Genomic DNA, 21,269 nt, shown 5'->3' with positions numbered 1-21,269 from the left:
GCTTTCACATTTAGATCTCCAATCTAGTTCGTGTTTGTTATCATGTACGGTATGAAGTATGGATCCAAAGATCTTGTTTTCTGACTACCTGCTTGCTGCAACAGCATTTATTAAAAAACTATGTCATTCCCACGGACAAGATACCATCTACTGGTGTCGAAATATCTAACATAGGAAATTTCCTTATGTATTTGGGGTTATTTGGGGACTCTCACTTCTGTTCTCTGGTCTCTATTCATGTGCTAGCTCTGCATTGTTCTAATTATAGAGACTTTATGTGTTACTCCTAGGTAGGCTAGCACTCCCTCATTGCTCACCTTTTTTTTATACCTTTCCTAGCTATTTTTACATACATTTTTGAAAATTGAGTTTAATTTTTAATTTTTTTAAATTTTAGTTCCAGTGTAGTTAACCTACAGTGTTATATTCGTTTCAGGTATTATTTCTGCATACTTTAAAAATCTGTGAACTAGAGAATCCGTTTGTTCAGCTTGAAACAAACTTGTTCATCTTTTGGAGGAGATTGTCTTTAGTTTATATTTTAACTAGGGAAATTTGACATCTCTGTGCTATTGATTTGTCCTCTTCGAGAACAAGCAACGTTTTTCTATGTGCATAAGTCTACATTTGTATTTTTCAGCAGTGTTTAAAGTTGTGCTCATTTTGGGGGGTACATTTTCGTTTGTATTTTATTTTGGAGTCATTGCTATTCTAAATGGCGTTTTCTCTTCCATTGTGTCTTCTGACTGGTTCTTGTACATGTACCGAAGGCTATTGATTTTATATGTTAATTTGCATACTTCTCTCCTGCTGAATTCCTTATCATTTGGGTTGGTTCTATCATTCATTCTCCTGGTTCTTCCAGGCATACAACCATATATTATGCAAACAAAGATACTTTTACTGTTTCTTTTCCAGTTCTTAGAGCTCTAGTTGTTTTGTCTTTAGTGGAAATGTCCATAGTGTTTCCACACTTAAAAAGTCACTAGCTTTAGGATTGAGGTATACATATCTTCTATAATTTATTTTTAATCCTAACTTTCATAAACTAAACCATTGGGTTTTTCTTTTATTTAGCTTCCAGAAAAGCGTCCCACATTTCAGCAACTCCTAGCTTCCATTGAACCACTTCGGGAAAAAGACAAGCCTTGAAGAAGAAATTAGGAGATCTGATGAGAACGAACGTAAATGCTGGCCAACATTTTCATTCCTTTTAAGGAAAGTAGCAAGGCGCAGACTATGTAATTTAGCTAGTTCTTCTTAATAGCATTCTGTGTCCTATTTGCCTGTTGTATTATCTCGAAATGAACAATGTAAGAAACAAAAGATTTCCTTGAAATTTAGGTCAAATTAGTAATTCTGTGTATGCTGCTCTTAATATTACACTTCCCAGGCTATAGCAGAAGCATATTTTCTGATTGTGGTAGACAGAGTGTGTACCATGTGTAAAGATTGAATAGAATTGAGAAATTCTTTGTTGGATATTTGTTCTTTTCCTTATATTGTCACTATCCTAATAATTAAATATGCTATTAACAAGTACCAAAATGTGGACATTTGCCTTCGTGTTTCAATACTGTCAAACTTTAGCATGTATGCAAATAAAAAGGAGAGTTCATTAAAACAGACTCCTGGGACGCCTGGGTGGCTCAGTCGGTGAAGTGTCTGCCTTCGGCTCAGGTCATGATCTCAACGTCTTGGGATCGAGCCCCACATCAGGCTCCCAGCTCAGCGGGAAGCCTGTTTCTCCCTCTCCCTCGACCCCTCCACCCTGCTTGTGCTTTCTCTCTGAAATAAATAAAATCCTTAAACACACACACACACACACACACACACACTCCTTAGGAACTAAGGTAGAGCAAGTCTGAGTGCAGCCTGAGAATTTGTATTTTTAAGAATCTTCCAGACGTTCCTGCGTGGTCACCCCTGCGCTAGGGGACCTCCTTATACGGTGGGGCATCATTAGGTGGTCCATAATTCAATCCAAATGACTCAACTGTGTTCTGACTTCCAGGTTAGAACAATGACTCTTTGTGTCGTGTACGTGCGCCATGCACATACAAAACTAAAATTAAATATTATTCAAGACATTAAATATATTTCCACAGAGCAAATTTTTAAAGATGTTAAGGTAAACTTGATGCCTTTTTTTTAAGATTTTTTATTTATTTATTTGACAGAGAGAGAGACAGCCAGTGAGAGAGGGAACACAAGCAGGGGGAGTGGGAGAGGAAGAAGCAGGCTCCCAGCGGAGGAGCCTGATGTGGGGCTCGATCCCAGGACTCTGGGATCACGCCCTGAGCTGAAGGCAGACGCTTAACGGCTGAGCCACCTAGGTGCCCCTACTGCTATTGTTTTAAGCCAGGACACTGCCTACATGCTCTTGGAATTGAAGAATAGGTCATCCTCTCCTGACTTGGCTAACTGATTCACCATGACCATTATCTCCATAGAATTTATTTTATTTTTAAAAAAGATTTATTTTAGATAGAGCATGCATGCATGCTCGTGCAAGAGGACGAGAAGGGGGGAGGAGCAAAGGGAGAGGGAACAAGAACCTCAAGTAGACTCCACACCAAGCGCGGAGCCCGACACGGGGCTCCATCCCACCACCCTGAGATCATGACCTGAGCCAAAATCAAGAGTCGGATGTTTAAATGAGCCACCCAGGTACCTCTCTCCATAGAATGTATTAAATACAAAGTTACTCTAACATTTTGCTGGTCACCACAGAGAGTGAGTTGCTGGGTAGTGTTGGGATATTTTCATCTATTTTGAATCTGTCTTCAGGTATGTAGTGGATGCTGTGCTCCGAACTGGGCTGGATTCTGAGATTTACAAAAGGGGTGTTAGGCTTGGTTCCTAACCCGACAGTGCGAGCAATCTTAACACACCTCTCTTTAGATCGATCTTACAGCCCCTTCGTACAGTAAAGCAATTTAAGAAACTGGGACACATTCCAAGACATTTGAGAGGTCAAGGGTCCCAGGTAGTCAGATGGCAACTTTGTCCACAAAAGTGAAAAGCAAATGGAATCCCCAAAAGCCCAGCACTTAAGTACACGTGAGAGCGCAGGAGCATGAATCTAGTATTTATTGAGTGTGTACTTTGTGCTCAGCACTACTCAGACATTATGGGTGAATACAAGACTTAAGAGATTGGGTACCCACTTTCAAGGAGGGCATGAAGTTGACGTTTCTAGTCGCTCCACAGAGAGCAAAAGAAGTGAGGTTCCATCAGGTGTGCTGGGGGTGGTGGTTCCAGGAGGCTCTTGGGGCTAGTCTTACGTTGTTAGGGAGATGATGATCAAGCATGGATGGAAGTGAATAGGCACCATCTGTGAACAGCTCTCTGGATTCTTCTCTCCTTTAGACCTCTCATCCTGAAGAAGGCATGATCTAGTCCAATCACCACTGTGGGCAAATCACTATAGTACTTAGATTAACTTAAAGAGTGTGCCATCCTTTACACTTGAATTAAAGGGAAGTGAACAGTGTATGCCATTCTCGCTCCGTGCAGTTCCGCCAGTTCACGGACACTGTCCTCAAAAGCAATCCATCCGGATTCCATACAAGGCCCCACTTGCTCCCACCACATATACCCCTCTTTTTCTACTCCGGCCATGCAACAGACATGTCCACTTCCATTACCCCCAAACAGCCAGTGAGGCCGAAGACACATTTTCTCTATTCCTCTCAAACATGAACAGAAGTGAAATCCCAAGGCAGAAATAAATACTGAAAGCCAGTGAAGATGCCCTCTCCTCAGGCATGTCTTCTTGGGACAACTTTTCCCGAACAGAGCCATCGTTTTGATAGTTAATGACATCTTTATAATCTCATATTGTCTGTACCATAAAATTAACATGTGCACGCAATAAAATCACCTCAAGAGGAAATCAGATTTTCCTAAAATGAAGTCTGCACATCATCAGCATTTTGGAATCCTGGATTATTTTCTCCTTTGCTCAAGTCCACAGAGGCATAAGGATTTTCTTCACTTCTGGCTTGATCGTTCCTGTTAAACAAAGTGAAGTCACCTTAGTATAGTGCTGCCGAAAGGACACGGCCTCCCTTGGACCCCACTGGCCCAGGTGTCTCTGACACCTCAGCATCGAATCGCTCGTTGGTGAATCAGTCCCCTTCTGATGAACCGTGGACCCCTAGAGAGCATGAGATTCACTCCTTTTGCCCCACGATTGGTTGGCAGGATGGCTGGCAGAGCGTGGGAGACCACTCAGGGTATGTGCTCCGGGCTCGGAGAGAGTGTGCCTCTGTGCCTCACTTTGCCTATTTGGAAGACGATGGCGGTTCTGCCAAGACCAGGAGACAGTGTCAGCAGAGCTCTCACAGTACCTGGTGCGCAAGCCTCCACAAATAGCAGCTGTGATTATTCTTTTTAGAAATGGAGTGGTCATTTAGCCAAGTGCCTCCTTTTAAAGAGCTTCCCTACTAAGTGATCAGCTTCCAAAGCGTCCAGACCAGAGTAGGACAGCTTTGTAGTACAACCACCAGCTTTGCTGTGGATCCCAATCTGTTACTGACCAGCTGTGTCAATTTGAGTGACTTGGTCTCTCTGAAGCTCAGTTTGATATGTACGTGAAGATAATTAGATAACTGCATATTGACATCATATGTTTGCTGAGACTATTAACGCGTGAAAGTACTGAGCAGGGTAGCCCGTTCGATTTTCCTGTATACATTCTATTAACACAGCATGTGGCATGAAGGAGGTTCCCCAAATAATTCATTCCATGAATTAATTTTGGAATAGTATTTCATGTGCGAAGAATGCTTCTCAAACCATCATGTGCATGCAAATCACCTTGGGGGTGGCCTTACTGCAAATGCCTATCCTCCAAGGACAGACAGGTCTCTGAGAAACTGATAATCATCATTGGCTTTGGGAAGGGAACTTGGAGGCAAAGGGTGGCAGGAAGATTCTGGGTATCTTTTCGTATTTTTAAAATTCTAACCATATGAATGCATTCTAGTCAATGCCTAATTTTCTTAACTGAAGCTATTTTAGGGAACTAAAAATCTCAACAGCGAAGAACTGAGCAGAATAGGCCAGGGCATGTCAAAATTCCATCACGAACACGTTTAAGCAACCTGCAGTGTGCACAGAGGTTTTAGGTGCTATAAAATATTATTAACCTGAATTACATAAGCCCAGTGAAAGCCAGTGGTTTCTCAAGGTCAGAAAAACCATCTAGTGGCAGAGCAAGATTATAAATCAGGTCTCTGGCGATTTAAATCCTCACTGAACTTGGATCTTCTACTCAAGAACAAATGAGAGGGGGCCGTGGCCCGTGAGCTAAGAACATGACAGGGAGCCTGGGCCACCTGAGGGGAATGAAGATGATGGAAGGGTGGCAGTTTGAAGAAAATCACAGAGCTCATTCTAGAACGATTCGTACAGTGCCAACCATCACTGAGTCAGTCTCTGGGGTACTTTTAGACCAAGGAACAACAGGAGTGAAGATAACCCCCTGAGCCCGCCCCGTCCCCCTCCCAGAGTTTGCAGGGCCTCTCGGCAGTAGGGAGAGGACACTGTGGCCAGGATGGAGTTTGCCAGGGCACGCTCAAAAGCCCAGACTGAACATCGACTGCGCACTGGCACCTGCAAGGAAGGCAACGTGCTAACGAAATCTGGGAAATTTCTAGGAAATGCATCAGAATATTTAGGTGCAAAATTGTCCAAAAAAGTAATTGGCTTATACAACCTACCACTTGCTGCAAATTTTCCAGTTAGTTTTCCCTAAACCTTTCTGTTTTAAAATAGGTAAGTCTAGGAAAGCTCACTTACTTCCTTCGATTTCTGATCCCGGAGAAGATGAGCAGGATGATGCCAATCACCACCAATCCCATCACGACCCCAAACACAATCAGCCATATGGTGACAGGTGGCTGGTAAGGTGGTCCCAGTGTTGGCTGAATCCCCAGAAACTCCAGGCTATTGTCATCCAGTTGGAAAGCATCATTGATACGGTCCCGGGACATCCTATTCCCAAGAGCAAAACACTTAGGCAAAACAGAATTGTGTGTAATTTATTTACTTTTTACGTCATTGCTCCTGAAAGGATTCAATAAGGTTTAGCCTAAGACTGTACACCTGAAGTAGCGATGGAATCAAAGCAGAGAACCAGGTGCCATAAAAACTAGGAGATTTGACAATTAGGCACCTTTCACATCTTGCAGCCTAGATAAGGTCTGGCAATAGCTTCCTTGGAAAATTGGGTTGTCTACAGTGACTTTCTATCAGATAACGGAAAAGGACAATTGGGTACATCTCTTCTACAAATCAACCAGGTCCTATACTCAAGTCTTGACAGTTGTAGTTTCCATATAAAAGGTATTGACCTTTGGAAGCAGGGGAGGAACACAGGAGGGGCCTTCGCCAATTTCTCCAGCACTGGGATGGGATATGGCTTAAACTTTAGAGAGCAAAAAAGGACAGAGGTGATTTTAAAAACCAAAACTAGGGACTAATAGAGTCCAACAGTACATTAAAAGGATTATTCATCATGACCAAGTGGATTCATCCCTGGGATGCAAAGGTGGTTCAACATTCACAAATCTATCAGTGTCTTAGATTTTATCCAGAAGGAAAAAGCCAAAAATCATATGATTATCTCAATAGATGCAGAAAAAGCATTTGACAAAATACAGCATCCTTTCCTGATTAAAACCCTTCAGAGTGTAGGGATAGAGGGTACATTCCTCAATCTCACAAAAACCATCTATGAAAAGCCTACAGCAAATATCATTCTCAATGGGGAAAAGCTGGAAGCCTTTCCCTTAAGATCAGGAACACGACAAGGATGCCCACTCTTGCCACTATTATTCAACATAGTACTAGAAGTCCTTGCAACAGCAATCAGACAACAAAAAGGGATAAAAGGTATCCAAATTGGCAAAGAAGAAGTCAAAATGTCTCTCTTCGCAGATAACATGATACTCTATATGGAAAACCCAAAAGAATCCACTCCCAAACTATTAGAAGTTATAGAGCAATTCAGTAATGTGGCGGGATACAAAATCGATGTTCAGAAATCAGTTGCATTTCTATACACGAATAACGAGACTGAAGAAAGAGAAATTAGGGAATCCATCCCATTGACAATAGCACCAAAAACCATACGTTACCTTGGAATTAACGTAACCAGAGACGTAAAGGATCTATATTCTAGAAACTATAAATCACTCTTGAAAGACATTGAGGAAGACATAAAAAGATAGAAAGATATTCCATGCTCATGGATCGGAAGAATTAACATAGTTAAAATGTCCATGCTACGAGAATCTACACTTTCAATGTGAGTCCCATCAAAATACTGATGACATTTTTCAAAGAACTGGAACAAATAGTCCTAAATTTGTATGGAACCAGAAAAGGCCCCGAATCTCAAGGAACTGTTGAAAAGGAAAACAAAGCTGGGGGCATCACAATGCGTGTTCTGAGCTGTACTACAAAGCTGTGATCACAAAGACAGCATGGTACTGGCACAAAAACAGACACATAGACCAATGGAATAGAATGGAGAACCCAGAAATGGACCCTCGGCTCTTTGGGCAACCTAATCTTGATAAAGCAGGAAAAAACATCCGTGGAAAAAACACAGTCTCTTCCATAAATGGTGCTGGGAAAATTGGTCAGCTACATGCAAAAGAATGAAACTTGACCACTCTCTCACACCATACACAAAGGTAACTCAAATGGATGAAAGACCTCGATGTGAGACAGGGAATCCATCAAAATCCTAGAGGAGAACATAGGCAGCAACCTCCTACGACATGCCAAAGCAACCTTTTCATGACACATCTCCAAAGGCAAGAGAAACAAAAGATAAAATGAACTTTGGGACTTCATCAAGATAAAAGCTTCTGCACAGCCAAAGGAAACAGTCAAAAACTAAGAGGCAGCGGAATGGGAGAATATATTTGCAAATGACACACAAATAAAGACAGGTATCCAAGATCTACAAGAACTTCTCAAACTCAATGCGAGAAACAAATAAACAAATCATAAAATGGGCAGAAGATATGAACAGACACTTTTCAATGAAGACATACAAATGGCTAACAGACACATGAAAAATGTTCAAAATCACTATGCATCAGGAAATTCAAATCAAAACCACACTGAGATACCACCTTACACCAGTTAGAATGGCAAAAATTGACAAGGCAAGAAACAACAATTGCTGGAGAGGATGTGGAGAAAGGGGATCCCTTCACATTTTGGTGGGAATGCAAGATTGGTACAGCCACTCTGGAAAACAGTGTGGAGGTCCTTAAAAGTTAAAAATTAGCCATACCTAGACCAGCATTGCACTACTGGGTATTATTTACCAAAGATATCAGAGCGTAGTGAAGAGAAAGAGGCCATATCACCAATGTTCATAGAGGCATTGTCCACAATAGCTAAATCATGGAAGGAACCGAGATGCCCTTCAACAGATGACTGGATTAAGAAGTTGTGGTCCGTATATACAATGGAATATTACTCAGCTATCAGAAAGAATGATTTCTCAACATTTGCTGCAACATGGACGGCACTGGAGGAGATAATGCTAAGTGAAATAAGTCAAGCAGAGAAAGACAATTATATGGTTTCTCTCATCTATGGAACATAAGAACTAGGAAGATCGGTAGGGGAAGAAAGGGATAAAGAAAGGGGGGTAATCAGAAGGAGGAATGAAGCATGAGAGTCTATGGACTCAGAAACAAACTGAGGGCTTCAGAGGGGAGGGGGGTAGGGGAGTGGGATAGGCTGGTGATGGGTAGTAAGGAGGGCACGTATTGCATGGTGCACTGGGTGTTATACGCAACTAATGAATCATGGAACTTTACATCAAAAACCAGGGATGTACTGTATGGTGACTACCATAATATAATAAAAAAACATTAAAAAAATAAAATAAAAACCAAAACTAGGGAAATTGAGAATATTCTGAATTGAAAGCCCAAGGATCTGGCAGCCCATCCTCCTACCCTTGGGTGTAGTGCAGGTCAAGAAGTCAGAAGGAGTGAGGGAGATATGTCAAAGCAGGATTAACCATGTCACCTCTGCCCAAAAGTGTCTCAAGTCATCTGGAAACAGGAAATTTGAGACCCCCCCGAAGGTCACAAAGAGGGCTGGGCTCTTTTGTGATGATCTCAGCTGGCACTTTTCCCCAAGACAGAAACAAGTCATTTGGAGGCAGTGAAGTCTCTGGCTGTGGGTGGGGTGCATGCCCCAACTGAGCCAGATTTTCCAGGCGTACTCTGCCTGGCAGGGCTTGGATTTGTTTCCAAAGATGAACAGCAGCTCAAGGGGGCCACCCAGTGAGCTCCCCCATAGCAGCGGGTATCTTAAGCCTTTTTTTAAGTGACATCTATCCATTCTTCACTTTTGCTGTTTGGGGAAACAGACGAGGCACCTTGGGCCAATCGTTCCTTCTAGATGCTCACTGCCCATAGCAAGGCCCTCTCCTAGTGTGGAGGCCAAGCAACTACTAAGGAATCCTATTCTTGCCTACCTCGTTTCTGACTCTGGTTACTGAAATGATTCCTCCATCCAAGTCCCTACAGCAAAAGCTGGCAATATGTGCCCGTGTCCCTTCTGCATGTACCACTCTCCATGCATGCAGACCAGATTTCTTCCGCTAGTACCTGCTGCCTTTGCTCGAGAGCGTTCTCAGGCCACAAGGGGCTGCCTGGCCTGCAGGCCCGAAATGCCGGGGAAGTCACATCACCTGCCAGCAGTTCTCAACCAATGACTGGTGGGAGGTGATGGATAAATACCCAGCGCTGAGGGGACAATTCAGGTGCGCGTTCTGCTCAGTCTCCCAGAATTCCCCGGCACGATGGAGCTCTAGTCGCCCACTGTGGGCCCTTGCTTGGTAACACATCACTTATTATCTTCCTTCCATGCTCTGCTCCTGTGCACTTTTCTTTCTCAGAGCGTCTTGAGATTGCCTCTCAAATCAGCTACTTACACTCAAATACCATTTAAGGGCCTGCGAATGGAGGAGCCCAAATCAAGAGAAGTCCCTTGCTAGGAGACCCTTCTGGAATTAAAACCCCGACCTTGAAGCTAAAAAGGACTCAGAACAGAGCCCAGCACACAGGGCACACTAAACCACAAGCGTTTGTCCTGATTGCATTGGTTAACCCCCTCCCCCCCTTAGAGAGCTTGTTTGAAAGTAAAATTACTTGATGGCTCCTTCCACGTCAGCTCTAGGAATGACGTCAGACACATTTCCAGGTGAAGTGACGAAGAAGTTAAAGGAGATTCTAGGTTTCAAATCGTTCACCCACACGTTATCCTCCCTGCAGAGAAACAAAAGAAACATCTTCCCTTGTGGCAAGGAGGACTCAGCAAAGAGAATGGGGGCTCCCCTGCCCGTGAAAAAGAGGTCCAGGGGAGAGTCACAGGGTGAAGGTGAGAGACATGGGATAGGGCGAACAACGGAAGGATGTGACTGTCCTCACATCCTTGACACATCCCAAGCACATGAGCTCAACGACATGAGTTGGGATAACACACTATTGGCACTATCTGTTCTGCCCCCATTTTCTTTCAATGATAGGAAAATTTCAAACTGAAAGCAGCCGGAGAACCAGCGAGGAACCACAGGGGCCCCAGGATTGGGATAAACACCGGCCGGGCAGCAATGCCTTAGTACCACGAACAGAGCTGGTGCGCTCAGCTCCTCCACCCCTGCTCCACGCTGCAAAACCTGTCATGTTACACCCACAGCCGGGGGGGAGGGGGAAGGAGTGGGCTTTACCTACAGTGTGACAAGGCTGGGCTCTCCCATCTGCCACAGGGATCCTGACAAAACCTAAGGCAGCTCCTCTGGCTCCCAGCCCTTCTCACTCAGCAGCAAGCCAACGCCCTTGGAATGGCTTGGGAGGCCCATACGAATGTTCTTCTCCCCTTCCACCCCCATGCCCTATTATCGCCCTGACCACACCTCCTACTTGTCTGCTATGAGCTCACTGCTCCAGCCCCACTGGCCTCCTTGCTGTTCCTTCAACAGGTGGAGGATATTTTTTCCTCAGAATCTTTCCACCTGCTACCTACCTTCCCCCTGTCTGTTTTGTGAGCGTTCTCCTTGCTTCAGATGTTTGCTCAAGGATTCATGAGGTCTTTTCTGACCACTGCAGTTAAAGCTAAACTGTAGACCCATCAGCACTCCCTAGCGCCCCATCTGTGGTACTTTTCTCCCTTGAACTTGTCACCATCTCATTTTACTGTATTTCACTTAACATACTTTGCTGATTGTAACACACACATGAAACATACGTTAGAACGCAAGTTCAGTGAAGGCAGAGATGTCTGCCTTTTCCTTTCAGTGCTGAGGGTGGAGGAAGCATTTGGTGGAGGGAAAAGAGGAGGGGGAGAAGGGATGCGAGGGAAAGTGAGGGGAGGGGGAAAGAGGAGTGCTCTTGCAATCTATAAGTCAAGTAAATCACAGTCTTCCCAAAAGAGAATGGCCCAAATTCCAGGATATTAGAGAAGTTTCAAAATCATTAGGTTTTTCTTAATTTACTTGCATGAAAGTTTAAGCATAATATCTTCTCAGACTCGAGAAAGAGAAGTACCGGTTGGAGTAACTCACACAAAAGGGATCATCTGGTTTTTGGCTTCTGAAAAATACTTTCTCATGGCATAGGCAATAGATGATCGGAACAAGTACATTTCATTGTCATTCCATTCGTACTGCAAATTCAAAAGAAAAACACTGCTCAGTAGGGATCATGGGATACTTTCAAAACCTGTTATTCCAGAAGCATTATTTTTACATTTTCTTTTTTTTTTTTAAGATTTTATTTATTTATTCAACAGAGATAGAGACAGCCAGCGAGAGAGGGAACACAGGCAGGGGGAGTGGGAGAGGAAGAAGCAGGCTCATAGCGGAGGAGCCTGATGTGGGGCTCGATCCCATAATGCCGGGATCACGCCCTGAGCCGAAGGCAGACGCTTAACCGCTGTGCCACCCAGGCGCCCCTATTTTTACATTTTCTAATCCTCCTGAGAATCTTTTTATTAGGTCAGTAACCTCCAACTTGTGTGGGCACCAGCATCCCCCGGAGGGCTGGTTAAACCACTGAATAGTGGGCCCTACCCTCCTGAGTTTCTAATTCAGAAGGTCTGGGATGAGACCCAAGGATCTGCATGTCTAACAAGCTCCCAGGTGGCACTAATGCTGCTGGTCAGGCCCCTGTGCTTTAAGGACCATGTTCATGGATCCTTCTCGGTTTGAGAGGAGCAAAAATAAACATCCTGAGTGCCGGTTTATGGATGGGAGTCGTGCGAGTCGTGGGTTTCGATGTCCATGTATTGTACACCTGAGACTAACATAACACTGTGTGTTAATTATACTTGAAAGAAAAAAGTTTAAAAAAGAAAAAAAGTCCGTGTATTATGTAGACAAAGATGTGGAGCTTTTACTATGTATATAGTAAGTTCTCAGATATGTACAAGTGTAAGAGAAAAAGAAACTTGAGTTTCGAAGGAAAAAACTGTCAGCAAGGTAATTTGTTCTTGTTTTTCCGGTGCTAAACAAACAGCTGGAGTATTTGCATACTTGGTGAACATTTGCTAGAAGAGAAAAAAAGCATTCACTCTTTTCCCAGTAGCTGGCAGTAGAGATCAATGAATGGCACAAATTTTGCCGCTCTCCTTTCCCTTTTAGAAAAAACAGTGACAAGGTTTCACAGAATTGTTACTTTAACCTCAGCTTGATACCACTCGGGTGTGGCAAAAAAGCTGCTTTAAGAGTGCTAATAATGTTATTAATATCACTACTATGAATATTCTGGTTATATTTTCATATTTAAAAAAAAAAAAGGTTGAGTTCACAAAACAGTGTCGTTGGACTTTGCCGTGCAACAGCCTGACCGGGCCGAGATTCTGGCCCGGATGCACAGGGGCACTAAAGCCCGGGCCGGCTTCAGCAAAGCAGCCTGCTGCTCGGCTTACCACTACCAACCCCTCTGAAGACCATTTACCGATCCCTCACTGCAGGGAAAGAGAACATGGGGACTGACGCCAAGAAAACAAGGTAACTGCAAAGGATCCTGATCTGTTGGATCCTTTAAAGGAATTAAAATGTATTAGGCCAAGGAAGAGCTCATTTAAAGATGATAAGAGAAATAATCCCACAGACATTCAATGATGATTAAGAACTGGAAATCCGAACGCTTAAAGTTTGGGAAGGAATGCACCTTTTTATTATTTCTTTCTTAAAGTTTCATTTTTCACTCCTACTGTGTTATCTCTGTTTCGCTGTCTTAGCTAGGAAAATGACTTTGTAACTACCGTGAAGCCTTAGGCAATATTTAATTTGGCAGGAAACGGAAGGGGGTCGAAATCTCATCTTGGGCTCTATCCAATGCAAATCACAGTTTTCTATAGCGCCCTGGACCGCTCCACCCAACAGTCCCAGGCTGTCCTATCCTCCTGCATGGCCTCCTGTGGTCCCCATCTGCCTGGGGCTGCCCCGTCCTCTCCTCTTTCCCAAAGCCACTGCTTCTTCAGTCTGGCTAGCCCGAGACAGGTGTCTAGCAGAGCAATGGCTGCTGAAAGGAATTCACACGCAGGTGTGAGCAATCCGGTTTGCTGTGAATCATTTGGTTATCCCCAAAAGCAGACGTACATCAGTAGTTCTCAACTTTGGCTGTAATTAGAACCACCTGGGGAGCTTTTAAAACTCTTGATGCTACATCTCAGAACAATTTGGGAGTGGGACTCAAACTTTAATATTTTTTAAACATCCCATACGACTCCAGGGTGCAGCCAGGTTTGAGAAACCCTGTTGTAAATCAGAGCTTCCCAGTCTCGTGTATACGAACCAGCTGGGGGCTTGTGAAAAGGCAGATTTGGATTAAGCAGGTCCAGGGCTGAGATTCTGCATTTTTAACAAGCTTCCATGTTATGGATGACTGACTAAAGCAAAACAAGCAAAACTATCTACATTACTTCTAAAAACAATCTCTCAAAATATAACCTGTCCTCTTCCTCAAATACAAGTAAAGGTGATAAGTGTGAATTAAGAGGGTGGACACTTGGGGGCGCCTGGGTGGCTCAGTCCCTTAAGCTTCTGACTGCGGCTCAGGTCATGATCCCTGGGTCCTGGGATTGAGCCTCCAGTCGGGGCTCCCTGCTCAGTGGGGAGCCTGCTTCTCCCTCTGCCACTCGCCCTGCTTGTGCTCTCTCTCTCAAATAAAGATTCTTTAAAATTATTTTTAAAAAGAGGGTGGACACTTGATACTTAAGATTGGATGTTTTCTCATTGATCTTCATAGCACTTTAAAATTAACAAGGAAGGGGGCGCCTGGGTGGCACAGCGGTTAAGTGTCTGCCTTCGGCTCAGGGCGTGATCCCGGCGTTCTGGGATCGAGCCCCACATCGGGCTCCTCTGCTATGAGCCTGCTTATTCCTCTCCTACTCCCCCTGCTTGTGTTCCCTCTCTCGCTGGTTGTCTCTATCTCTGTCGAATAAATAAATAAAAAATCTTAAAAAAAATAATAAAATAAAATAAAATTAACAAGGAAAAAGTAGACATAACCAATCCAATAAGGAATGTGTTACTAAAAAAAAAAAGCCTGAGAGTTGAAGGCCAGAATCTGGGGCTTATAGTTTTTAAGAGAAACATGTGGCCTGTCTTCTTTTAGAACACACTGGAATGGGCCTATTTGTCCCATGTAAGGGAGTGCATTAAGAAGTAAAGGACAGGGGCGCCTGGGTGGCTCAGGTTAAGCATCTGGCTCAGGTCATGATCTCAGGGTCATGAGATCGAGCCCCAGCGGCAGACTCCACGCTCAGCAGGGAGTTGGCTTCTCTCCTTCTCCCTTTCCCTCTGTCCCTCCACATGTGCTCTCTCACAAAGAAATAAATAAAACTAAAAAAAAAGAAGTAATGGACACACTGTCCAGAGTACTCACTGCTTTTTCTCCAAGAGCTGATTTTAGGCTTATCCTCACTTTAATGCTTTGGTCAGCATCTGATTAAAGAGAAATCATAGACTGTTGGTTACAGATGACAGACCGACCATGTGCATTTATTTCCTTCTCCTCCCAAGATCCCACCAAAGTGATAGTAAAGGAATTTTTTAACAGGTATAAATACACTTTGGAAAATGAGAAGTAATGGAGGAGGGGTAAGTGCTTTCTCAAGGGTCAGGAAGCCATGGCCTAAAGTGTATGCAGAGGCAGTACAGATCCCGAAAGTCACAGCGAATCCCAGAGAGGCTTGGGATTCGAGTATAGCTGGGGGTGGGAAGAAGATATCAGACTGAAAACAAGGGGAATGAAAGTCAAGGTATGGTTAAAGCCATTGTGGGACACAGTTGACCCTCCTACCCCACATGCTCTTGCTTAGAAAGTCACTTGGCGGCTCTGCTGCAGCAAAACAAGAGGTGATCCAAGAAAGAAGGCATGGAATCCAGGAAACAATGGATTCAACCCAGGAGAGCAGCAAAAGGATGGATGACTCGGGATGAGAACTGTGGTCAGATTGAGACAGAAGAATGTAGGACTCTAAGAGGGAAGTCTTTAGGAAAAAATGAGACTGAAAAGAATAGATATGTTGGACTACCTGGGAAAAATAAACACAACGTTGATAACAAATCTGATATCAAAAAAATAAGGCAGTAGAAACTCCAGGACAAACAAAGAGTCACATAGGAAAGGGTTTAAAACAGTATATTGCTTGGCTTTTCAGGCATTATGATATAAATACTGATAATTTCTGATAAAAAATATTAAAACTTTATTGAGAGATGAGAAAGGGAGTGGAAGAGTAGGCAGAAGTACATGCCTAAAACTGACCAATCGAGAAATAATATAAACAAAATTTTCAGAAATATGAAAGTAACTGCCAGAAAGAAGAGGTAATAGCATTAAAATTGATTTAAAAAAAAATTTGTCTTTGAAGAGCAGGATTCGAGTGCAGTGGGTTGGGGAGTGTTATACCCTTTTATTTTAAATATGGGACTAATAAAGCAGACTTGAAAGAGAGAGAGAAAATGTGTGTGTGTATATGTGTGTGTAGTTTTCATTGTGCCTGATACATAGTAGGTGCTCAACAAATGTGTTTCCTCCCCCAATAAAATGGCAGCTGCCACCAGAGCACAGTCAGAAGCAGGGTCTACATAGAGGGAAAACATACTTGGCTGTGTCATAGCTCCATGAGATGGGCCAGAGGAGAGTAAGGGAAGCAGAAAAGGAGTCATTTGAAATGTGTCAACTCAATGTACTCACATGGACTCCAGTCAGTGTTCCAACCCACAAAAGAATTCCTGTTTTGCTCTTTCAGCCAGGTAAACAAGGGCTCAAAGTAGTTGAGCAGTGGTCTTACATCCATATTCTTTGCTCCTACAACATGTTCCAATGCTAAGGTCCAGGGTTTTGATCTTCCAAGCCTCAGCATTTGGCTACATGAAAAAAGGGGAGGGTGGGTTCAGGGCTTTTTGAGGAATTCCAGATGTACACATATTTATACTATGATCTATGGCTTAGCTAAGTTTGCTCCTGGCAGATAAGAAATTCAGGCATGTTTATGGATGTATTCATCCACAATCTCTTCCCTTCCAATGACTACAAAGGGAGCTCTGTAGATATGACATAGAGAGGAGATGTACTGTCCAGTTATCACATGGTCTAGGTTCCTGTGTGACCATAAAATAAACATTTAATTTGTGGATGAGGACATTTTGAGTTCAGAATTTTTCTTTTTAGAGCAAGGAACTCAAATTCAAACCTAGGCATGGAAATGAGTAATATTGGGTAGCAGGAGAGGTTCAACATTTTGAAATATTTCTTCTTTTTTTAAAGATTCGCCTGTTTATCTGAGAGAGAGAGAGAACAAGTGGGAGGAAGGGCAGAGGGAGAGAATCTTCAAGCAGACTCCCTGNTGAACATGGAGCCTGATGCAGGGCTCAACCCCACCACCATGAGATCACAACCCAAGCCAAAATGAGGAGTTGTACGCTCAACTGACTGAGCCACCCAGGCACCCCTTGAAGTATTTCTTACAGCAGTGTCTTCCCGGCTTCGCTGGAATTGGAGATATCACATTTGTGTAGGGGTCCTTCATGTTTAGCTATTTGACAAAGGGCCTCTTGAAACTGGAATTGATAAATGGTCCTTGTGTAATATCTGTAAAGTAGACAAACATGAGAGAAGTCCGTGTTTAGTTACTGTGCTAGACTCATAGATTGGGGCATATATTTAAATTCTGAGGCTTTAGTAACCAAAGAGATACTAGTCCAACCTCTTTCTCCAGAAAGACCCAAATATGAACCCTGCAGGCTCATCATAACCTACTTGTATTTACGTATCAGCTGATTTAAAAGGCAGCATTACTTTGTTAAATGTTAGTTCACATTTGCACTGCCTTTTACATATTTATGGCCCTTTCATATAAATAATGCCAATTGATCCTTATGGCAGGTCAACAATGTCATTCCCACCTTCCAAATAAAGAAACTGAGGTTCAGCAAATTCAAGATCTAGGGCTAGTAGGTGAAAAACTTAGGTTTTTGGACTTCAAATTAAAAATACTCTATTATAATCACTCTGAACGTGTTACAAGAAGTAACAAGTAGACAGTAACAAGAAGACAAACAAAGATAATTTTATTTCCCCCAAGGATACTGTAAATTCTTTCATGGTGGAGAAAAGATCTCACGTAAGTTTTATTGGACCCAATAAATCATGTTGAGTTAAACTGAATTAAAATTAATCATCTGTTTTGAGGTTCTAGGGGGAAGGAGGGTAGCAAGAGAAAGAGAAATTATAGTCATTACTTCATATAATCCTATTTCTTTGCCATTGGCATAACTGTCCACAAACCCTGGAAGTTAAACAGTGAGAAGACAACTGTCATTTACCTGATGAATGAGTAATCATTAGCAACATGGAACAGAGATGCAGGGTCACAGTATGTTTCATCATGGGGCAAGGGTTCCACCACCCCAACTATGTCTCGCCTTTGGGGAAGAAAGCAGATACGTTAACCATGGGGTGTTCATCACGGGAAGGTACAGTTAGATGCATTAGTGTGGTTTGTCAGCCAATGGCATTTATACTGGAAGTGGTTGTCAGGTGAAATAGAAACAGTGTAAAAAATTACAGAATAGAGCCCTTATGTGGTTATCTCTTCCTTTTTAATTCATCCAGAATATACCACTGGAAAACAGCTGCATCTTCAAAACACTAATTTAATAAAATACATCGCATGGCCAAAAATGTACAGTGCAAATCTTAATAATCCCTCTTCAGCACCATATTTCATGTGTTCCTGGCCGACAGAATTTTGTGACATCGACATCTTATTCTTCAAAGCTAACTGGAACGCCCCCTCCTCTGTGACACCTGCCCCTTTAAAAGGGCTCAAAAATTAATTCAACCAGAAAAAATGTAGGGAAACCATCTATTTGGCATTATTTAAACTTAAGACATTTGTCCTTTCTGATTGTGGGATCATTAGAGACAAATTCAGTAATACTCAAATGCTAGAAACAGTTATTTTCACTGCTGCCTCCCTCCTCCCAAGTAGGATTTATGTCAACAGAGAATGTTGGCAGAACAGTGGCACTGACTTAAACTCATGCATATGGTGCTGAATGTTATATAGGTAGATCTTCACCACAAAAAAGGAAAAATAAGAAAAACAAAGCAAAATAATTGACAGGAGTCTAACAGCGGGAGGAGAGAAGACTCTTCCTTTTCCTTCTTTCCTTTCCTTCTTTCCTTTCTTTCTTCCTTTTCTTCCTTCCTCCTTTCCTTCATTCCTTCTTTTGTAATTCTTTCATCCCAAACCCATTTATTTCATACCTATGTGTCCCAGGCATGAAGAATGTGGTGCTGAAACTAATGACAGGGACCACTATCTGTTGCCCAAAATTGCCAGCCTCTCACTAGCTTTGAATTCTGTTTCCCTCTACATACACCTGGTTAACTCTCGCCTCTTTCTCAGAGCTCAACTTGGATGTCTCTCCTCATCTGGCTCACCAGATTGGGCTTTGGATCTTGCCTTGGATGCTCATGGATCCCCATACACTCCCATCACAACAGAGCATGTTCCCATGGTTTCATTTTCCACATCCCTCCATAGACTAAAAGTTCTTTGAAGTCACGGAAAACATCTGAAATGATCAGCATTGGATCCCCAGTGCTTGGTCTAAAATATCACAGTTTAATGGGTGACCCAGCACTTAAGAAGACAGACCATGAGAAGTTGTGTCATCTGATCCCGCTTGAGGGAAGGCGGAACCAAGGAAATGTTATCTGAGGAGAAACAACCCAAATGGAGACTTAAAAAACAAAAAAGAGGCAGTGCATGCGTGTGTGTGTGTGTGTGTGTGTGTGTGTGTGTGTGTGTGTGTGTGTGTGTATACAGGCCAGTCAAATGCCTTTAGATAAGTGGCAAACTTATGAGAAAAAAACATTTTACTGATTGTATATTCACTGACTTACTTCATCTCCCACCATTTTTTCATCCACTGCTCTTTGGGAATTTTACCCTGAAAGACCATCCATCTCCACTTTTCTAACATGTAAGTAAATGGTAGAGTTCCAACAATTGTAAGTGCTTGTTTGAGTAGGAAGTTTATCTCTGTTTCTGAAAGTAAAATGGAAAAGGATAAATATTAACACGAGGATGACAATGGATGTTTTGTATTAATTTCCCAATCTCAAGGTATTATTCCTCAAGACATACTTACATTAAGGATGATCATGTGAGAAATACTGACAGTGGAAATAATAATATGTATACACTCATTTTCTCACCTAAGGGTCTTGGAGGAGGGTGAAGACTTGGATAGAACAGGCAAAATGAACCTGCAAGTAACTGCTAATCCTCATTTTTTTCAGTAGTGTCAACTGCCTTCCTTAAGTACCTCTTATCAGGGCTAATTAGGGCTATTTCATCTACTGTCATACCATTTATTCTTGTAAGCTCCGGGAAGGCAGTGACTCTTAAGGTCTCATTCAAAACCGTATACCTAGCCTGGTGTCTCCTACTGGCTACCCTCTCTGAGTCTTTATTAATAAACAAATATTGAACAAATGTGGCCAAAAGATAGTAAACCAGGGAGGAAAAACACAAACAAAAAAGAGCCTCCCTAGAAGAAACTATCCAGGGGCGCCTGGGTGGCTCATTTGAATGAGCGTCTGCCTTCAGCTCGGGTCATGATCCCCGGATCCTGGGATCGAGCCCTGCATCTCTCCCCTGCTCATGCTCCATCTCTCGCTCCCTCTATCTCTCTCAATTAAATAAATAAAATCTTAAAAGAAAAGAAAAGAAAAGAAACTATCCACTGGATAATCAGAAGTACCGTACACTTTAAATGTACTGACATGTTCTTCACCTCAGTTTAAAATGCTTTAACACATTATGTGATCTCATCTATCCTTTATTTAGTGATGTAGAAAAAAGCAGTTGAGCTCATCCCTAGCATACAAATGAAGCTCAATGAACTCTAAGCAGGGGGATACTATCTACCTGGCACACCGCTGTTATCTCTAGTGTTGAGAAAAATGCCTTGCACATAATATATGTTCAGTAAATACTTTTGGAAGAAGAAAAGAGGCAAGGTAAAGGGAAGGAGGGAGGGAGAGCAGGAATAAAGGAATTTATTGAACATCATTCATAGATCAGGGGCAGAGCCAAGGAAGGAAGCAAGAGTTTTTCAAGCCAGTGGTTTAACCATGTCTAGTACTATCCTAGTGATTCAATCATCTTTGCCTGCTGTCAGGGAATATTTCAAAAATGATAAAAACAAATAATTGTCTATTAATCGACTTAAGAATTATATTTTAAAATTAGGCAGCAGGTGTGGTTGCCATGAACTCCCTTTCCTTTGTTGCTCCCTTCATGGGAAGATGCTGTTACTCCTCTATTACCCACTGGGTCTATGCTTACAGTAACTTTTTCAGACATGATGATGCCTTTACACTGACCTACTCCCAGGCCTTCATGAGATCACCAAAGTCTGGAGCCAGAAATCAAGGCACAGTGAATTGCTCCCACAAGGGTGGAGCTCATCACCTTGACCTCACTGACCAAACATTCCAGTGGAGCTGATGATTTAAACCAAATAACTATAACGAGGGGAGAGAAATATACAGAAGAGAACATATTTGGCTCTAAGTATCCTTCTTTTACAAGGAAGAATCAAAAGTCATGGCATCTTCACTGAAGAATCTGGATCTCGTGAACATTCGTCATGTTCCATCAAGGGCCAGCCGTCCAAAGAGAAATATGCT

The 21,269-nt window shown here is 42.7% G+C and overlaps 2 protein-coding genes across 6 annotated transcripts in view; one reads left to right on the top strand and one right to left on the bottom strand.

Moving 5' to 3' along the window:
- Nucleotides 1–1,542, top strand: part of BMX (BMX non-receptor tyrosine kinase) — a 49,062-nt gene extending 47,520 nt beyond the window's left edge. For all 3 annotated transcript variants that reach the window (XM_040634130.1, XM_008696395.2, XM_008696394.2), the window contains one exon: nucleotides 1,078–1,542. In XM_040634130.1, the coding sequence (XP_040490064.1) occupies nucleotides 1,078–1,152 (75 nt within the window). In that variant the 3' untranslated portion in view covers nucleotides 1,153–1,542. The remainder of the gene's footprint in view (nucleotides 1–1,077) is intronic.
- A 1,110-nt stretch (nucleotides 1,543–2,652) lies between these two features.
- Nucleotides 2,653–21,269, bottom strand: part of ACE2 (angiotensin converting enzyme 2) — a 41,338-nt gene continuing 22,721 nt past the window's right edge. The window contains exons 10-19 of one of the 3 annotated variants that reach the window (XM_040634118.1): nucleotides 19,476–19,620; nucleotides 17,888–17,986; nucleotides 17,031–17,153; nucleotides 16,257–16,429; nucleotides 14,940–14,998; nucleotides 11,612–11,712; nucleotides 10,200–10,316; nucleotides 5,809–6,003; nucleotides 3,887–4,017; nucleotides 2,653–3,382 (exon numbers count right to left, since the gene is read on the bottom strand). In XM_040634118.1, the coding sequence (XP_040490052.1) occupies nucleotides 3,909–4,017; nucleotides 5,809–6,003; nucleotides 10,200–10,316; nucleotides 11,612–11,712; nucleotides 14,940–14,998; nucleotides 16,257–16,429; nucleotides 17,031–17,153; nucleotides 17,888–17,986; nucleotides 19,476–19,620 (1,121 nt within the window). In that variant the 3' untranslated portion in view covers nucleotides 2,653–3,382; nucleotides 3,887–3,908. Of the gene's footprint in view, nucleotides 4,018–5,808; nucleotides 6,004–10,199; nucleotides 10,317–11,611; nucleotides 11,713–14,939; nucleotides 14,999–16,256; nucleotides 16,430–17,030; nucleotides 17,154–17,887; nucleotides 17,987–19,475; nucleotides 19,621–21,269 lie in introns of all 3 variants that reach the window. The other 2 variants (XM_008696415.2, XM_040634122.1) reach the window with 2 other exon arrangements.

This window comes from Ursus maritimus (assembly GCF_017311325.1).
Source record: "Ursus maritimus isolate PB19 chromosome X unlocalized genomic scaffold, ASM1731132v1 scaffold_X1, whole genome shotgun sequence".
In the NCBI taxonomy this organism is placed as follows: domain Eukaryota; kingdom Metazoa; phylum Chordata; class Mammalia; order Carnivora; family Ursidae; genus Ursus; species Ursus maritimus.
This window is presented reverse-complemented; position numbering and strand designations above follow the sequence as displayed.